General features: G+C 35.7%; 1 protein-coding gene across 1 annotated transcript; it reads right to left on the bottom strand.

The window, feature by feature from the left end:
- Positions 1,103-2,920, bottom strand: LOC107635420 (phenolic glucoside malonyltransferase 1-like). The gene has a single exon (XM_016338894.2). The coding sequence runs from the start codon at positions 2,806-2,808 to the stop codon at positions 1,264-1,266; it is 1,545 nt and encodes a 514-aa protein (XP_016194380.1). The 5' UTR covers positions 2,809-2,920; the 3' UTR covers positions 1,103-1,263.

The raw sequence follows: 6,156 nt of genomic DNA, 5'->3' as shown, positions 1-6,156 counted from the left end.
ATAAAGAATTATAAAAAAATTAAAAATTTTAATAAATTTTATTTGAACATATATAATTAAAAATTCAAATGTGTTGGTTTCTAGAAATATAATAAACTGGTTTTAAATGGACAGCTTTAAATCACTAATTTTACGTAAATTCATCTGTTTTTCTAAAAACTAGTGATTTTTTACATGTACGCTAGTAATTTAAAACTAACCATCTATCTCTATCGTTATTTGAAACCATCTATTTTAAAAAGTTTAGTAGAAATAAACATAAAAAAGTTATTAATTTAAAATTTAAAATATAGATGAGATGTAAAAAATAGCCTAATTTTGTTGATATAGTATTTTAATTATTTTTCTCAAATTACATATTGTAAATCTAATAAGCCTGTTTCGATTTATGCATGCATGCATGCTGTCCTAGTAAATCTAATCACCCTGTTTAGATTTATTAAGACAGGGCATAAATCGAAACAGCGTGATTAGATTTACCAGGACAGTATGCATGCATGCATAAATCAAAATAGACCGATTAGATTTACATAGAAAGCTAAATCTAGTCTAGCTCATTCGATTTACATAGAGAAGTGAATGGGGAGATCTATGTAACATTTTTTTATTTGGGTAAATTGTGTAATATTGAGTTAGGTTTGGTTTAATTGTGTGTTTTAGTTCTATTTTAAATTATCATCAAGTTATAGAATAATATTGTATATTTTTTTAATCCGCGGGTAGGGTCGGGTACCCGCGGGTTAAGAGCGGGTAGAGTTAGGATTGGGATATTATCAACCCGCGGATAGAATAGGATTGAATTTATATAAAAATCTCTAACCCGCGAGTAGGGTTAGGGTTTGATCCAAACCCTACCCTACCCTACCCTACCCATTGCCACCAGTATTCATATAAATCAAATTAAATAATTTTAATTTATTGGGGTAAAATAAAATCTATATATATACAAAATATCCACACGGATCATGTCATTCAATCCGTACTGTGCAATGTGCTGCTTATGATAATGGTTACAAACAAGTCAAACAAATCTTAGAAAGTCACACATGCATTGTATATGATAGGTTGATGCGTTGTCGTCTCAGGCATGAAAGCATGAACTGAATAAAAAACATTGGAAATTCCAAGAGAAATCTTTTACTCATTTCTTATTCTTTTAAAAAAAGAACAACAATAAAATACTGCTGGCACAAACTCATTATCAGCAGGACCTAATCTAATTGATTGACTAATTAAGTCCGATAATAATCACTAATCAAACAATTAATCATCTTCAAGTCCTTCACGAAACAAAGTCCTAAACAGATCCATCACCTGCTTATTAAGAACAAGACCAACCTCGACCCCACCTTCATTGCCATCACTATTCTCAGCCAAACCCATCGTTAGACCTCTATCAATTGAAGCTATCTCAACTTTTTCAGGTTTTCCCCAACCAAAATCAATACCATAAACACCAAACCTATTAGAACCAGCAATACCAATCATTTCAACTCCTTCTTTAGCCATATTCATGTACTTATCAAATGCTGATGATTCTACACCACGAAAACCTTCAATACCCAACATTTTTGTCTTCTTGTAAATTCCCTTAGCGACAAGAACCACTCCGTTTTCTTTAACAAAGTCCTCTGGTTTTGCGTCCACAAAATTGGCCCACAGACAGTTACCGCAATAATTTTCAGGTATTGGAGGCTCTAACCTCTTCCTACAATCACCAGTGAAAGCGAACCCGAATTTTTGTTTCTCCTTAAAAATGCCATTAATCGCCTTAGCGATACAAACCAAGACATAGCTGCATGTTAGAACAAAAGTAGAAAGAGTACTAGGTGGTGTGTTTGTAGATTCTTCATCATCACCATTATTAACGTTGCTGTTCCAATTGGACAACACCTTTTTCTTCACCTTCTCCAAATCTGAACGCGTGAGCTTGAACGTTGCACGAACCGAGTCCTTCACCTTGGGTTCGAACGGTAGAATCTTCAAGCTTTTCTTGACGTTGTTCTCATCCGGGAACATTTTGGACATGACGTCCGACCTATTGTTCAAGAACGAGGGTCCAACATCCTTTGCATCTTTGATAACTTTTCTATCAAAGAAAGGCTCTAATTCGCGAACCAAAATCGGTGATTCTTTCTGTTCTTCTTCAAGGCTTTGACATATGGAAGCCCATGCTTTGATGAACATGGTGGAAGATTTCCCATCGAGAGAAGCATGGTGGGTGCTGATTCCGATGCTGAATCCACTGTTCGGGAAGAGAGTGATCTGAAGAGACATAAGAGCAGCACGAGATTCCAGTGTTTCCAGTTCTGGTACGAAGCATCGAGTTTCAGAAGCTTCACGCGGTGAGTTATAGCCCAAAAGATGGTTGAAATCTGCATCGGATTCTGCTATGAGAAGTGAAACACCATCACCAGGATTGTATTGAAGGATTGGTTTATCTGAATGAGAAGGCCAAAGTAGGTTTCCAGCAAGAGGGAGGAAGTGTTGGAGGGTAAGAGAGAGCGAGGTTTTGAGCTTGGGAAGCACATGTTCGAAGAAGAAAGATGGAGGAGAGTGAAGTTTGTAGAAGAAGACACGCTCAACGGGGTGGAAGCGAACCCATAACATGTCAAAGAAAGTGAGAGGCAGAGAAACAGTAACATCAGTTGATAGTGCTGGCGGTGGAGAAACTGTGCATTTGTCAAGGAGTTTGATGGAGATGTTGTTGTCAGAAGAAGCCATGGATGATGATAATGATGGTGGTTGAAATTTGAGAAACAGAGAAAAATGTGTGGTATGGTTGATGGCGGTTCTAATGGATCTCATTTTGTAGAGAAGAGTATGGTGTTCACTGTTCAAAATTGTGGAGTTCTCAGCACGAGGTAAAGTATAAAATATTAAAATATTATATGGCTTACCGGTGTACACATAACTAGAAATCATTTGACATTTTAGTGTTTCGAATATGTTGAGATTTTTTTAACGGTTTAAAACAATAATAACAAAGTCTTGTCCTATTAACTATAATAGACTATATGAATTAAATATGTTATTAAGTTCTATCATGTATTATATCTATAAAAAGACCGTTTACATATAGATCTCGTTTGATCACTTTTGAATGGTTTTTTTAGTAGGGATAAAAACAGGTCAGATCAAACTTTATTCTTAATAAACTTAACATGTCATGTAGTTAAATTGGCTTGAGCCTGACCTATAATCTGATATAGACTTTTTTTTATAAAAGGTTTGATAATTTTTTATTACAAAAATAAAAATATTATTTAAAAAAATCATTTTTTAATAAAAATATTTATATGAAAATTCATGGAGGTAGTAGAAACCATGACAAGGAGTAAGGTTAACATCGTGTGCCTACAAGAAACAAAATGAGTTGGTGCGAAAGTTAGGGAGTTAGATACTTTCGGATTCAAACTATGGTATACAGGAAATATGAATAATAGGAATGGAGTAGATATTATCGTGAATAAGCAGTAGAAGAAGGACGTAGTGGATGTCAAAATGGTGGGAGATCAGATCATTTCTATCAAACTTGTGGTGGAATGAGGTACTTTTCATGTGATTAGCGCCTATGCACCGCAAGTGGGTTCGAACGAGCAACACAATATAAGGTTTTGAGAGGATCTAGAGAGTTTGGTTCAAGACATACCTTCTGGAGATAAGATTTTTTCAGGAGGAGATTTAAATACATGGCCATGTTGAAAGAGAAGTGACTATGTATGGAAGAATCCAGGGAAGCCATGGTTTCGGGGTGGTCAATATCGAGGATAAAACTATTTTGGACTTTTTCTCAACCTTTGACTTTTTCATTCCTAATACATGTTTTAAAAAGAGAGACAAATATCTTATAACCTATAAGAGTGGCATGACAAACTCTCAAATCGACTTCTTCTTATTGAGGCGAGTCAAAATTTTTTTGCATTAATTGTAAAATTATTTTTGGAGAAAGTTTAACAATACAATATAGGATGCTTGTCATAGATTTTCACGTTGAGCAAAAGTTGAGAAAAAGACATCATACGAAGAACCCAAAGACGAGGTGATGGCAGATGAAAGGTGAGAAACAAAGAAACTTCCTAAGACGGATAGGAGAAGAAGCAAAGTGGGATGGGAATGAAAGTGCGGAGGAGATGTGGAGGGAGATGACATAAGTTATTAGAAGAACAGTAAAATAAAGTTTTGGTGAATCTAGAGGGATAGGACTAAGAGACAAGGAGTCCTGGTGGTGGAATGCAAGTGTACAAGAAAAGATAAAGGCAAAAAGAGAGTGCTTTAAAGAGTGGTATTTGTGCCGTAATGCAGATAATTAGAAAAAATATAAGGTGGCTAAGAAAGAGACAAAAGTGATTGTAAGTAAAGTAAGAATAAGAGCATATGAGGGTCTTTACTAGTCTTTAGGCACGAAAGAAGGAGAAAAAAGTATATATAAAATCGCAAAGAGTCGTGAAAGAATAACAAGAGACTTGAATTAAGTTGAGTGCATAAAGGATAAAGATGGAGAGGTGTTGGCTCAAGAGGAGAAGATCAATGAAACGTGGAAGAGATACTTCTACAAGTTATTTAATGAAGGATAGAAGACTCTTTCTCGCCTTAGTCGGTTATGCATGAGGGAAGAATATCAAAACTTTGACTACTATCGAAGGATTCGAGGCTTCGAGGTAAAAGAGACTCTAAAGCAAATGAAAAATGGCAAAGCAATAAGACCTGATAATATCCCGATTGAAGTTTGGAAGGGCTTTGGAGAGAAAAATATCAGTTGATTAACCAAGCTTTTTAATGAGATTTTAAGATCAAAGAAAATGTCAAATAAGTGAAAAAAGAGCACTTTGGTACCTATTTACAAGAATAAGGGTGATATACAAAGTTACAAAAACTATAGAGGGATCAAGCTTATGAGCCATACCATAAAGTTATGAAAAAGGGTAATAGAACGGAGGTTGAGACAAGAGATACAAATAACAGAGAACCAATTTGGTTTTATGCCAGACAGATCCACCACTGAAATGATATACCTGTTAAGAAAGATGATGGAGAGGTATTGTAGTAATAAAAGAGATCTTCATATGGTGTTTATTGATTTGGAAAAAGCATACGATAGGGTACCAAGGGAGGTCTTATGGGAGGTTTTAGAAAAGAAGAAAGTCAGGATCACATATATTCGTGCAATTAAAGACATGTATGATGGGACTACAACTAGTGTGAAGACTCAAGATGGTGTGATAGTGGAATTTTCTATTAGTATAGGATTACACCAAGGATCATCCTTAAGTCCGTATCTTTTCACATTAGTCTTGGACGTACTCACAGAGCATATCCAAGAGCCTGTGTTATGGTGCGTACTTTTTGCCGATGATATCGTCCTTTTTGGGAGAGTCAAGGAAAGACCTAAATAAGAAGTTGGATTTATGGAGATAACCTCTAAAAGTGTATGGTCTGCGCATAAGCCGTAGCAAGACGGAATATATGGAATGTAAGTTCGGTCTGCGAAGGAAAACCCTAATATAGAAGTGAATATTGGAGAAAATAGCATATGAAAAATTAAAGTTTTAATTATCTTGGATGCATCATACAGGATAATGGAGAGATTTAACAGGATGTAAATAATAGGATCTAAGCAGATTGGTCAAAATGGCGGAGTGCGCCTGGTTTATATGTGACAAAAAAGTGCCTTTAAAACTTAAAGGTAAATTCTATTGCACTGCTATCAGACCGACTATGCTTTATGGTACAGAGTGTTGGGCAGCTTAAGGGGAGTACAAACATAAGCTAAGTGTGGCAGAGATAAAGATGTTGACTGTTGAGATGGATGAGTGATCATACGCGATTAGATAGAATAAAGAACGAAAATATAAGAGAAAGAGTTGGAGTAACACTTATTGTGAAAAAGATGGTAGAATCGCGTCTCAAGTGGTTTGGATATGTGAGAAGAAGACCAACAGAGCACCCAGGAGGGTGGATGAGATGAAAGATGGACAAGGGATGAAAGGCAGAGGAAGACCTAAGAAGGCCATCTATGAGGTGGTCAAACAAGATCTACATGTAAACAATCTCTCTATTGACATAATACATGATAGAACTCAATGACATCGTTTGATTCATGTAGCCGACCCCACCTAGTGGAATAAGACTTTGTTGTTGTTGTATTAAATTTAA

Source organism: Arachis ipaensis, chromosome B04 (assembly GCF_000816755.2).
Source record: "Arachis ipaensis cultivar K30076 chromosome B04, Araip1.1, whole genome shotgun sequence".
NCBI classification, from domain to species: Eukaryota; Viridiplantae; Streptophyta; class Magnoliopsida; order Fabales; family Fabaceae; genus Arachis; species Arachis ipaensis.
Note: the sequence above shows the minus strand (reverse complement) of the source record. Positions and strands in the feature narration are given on the sequence as shown.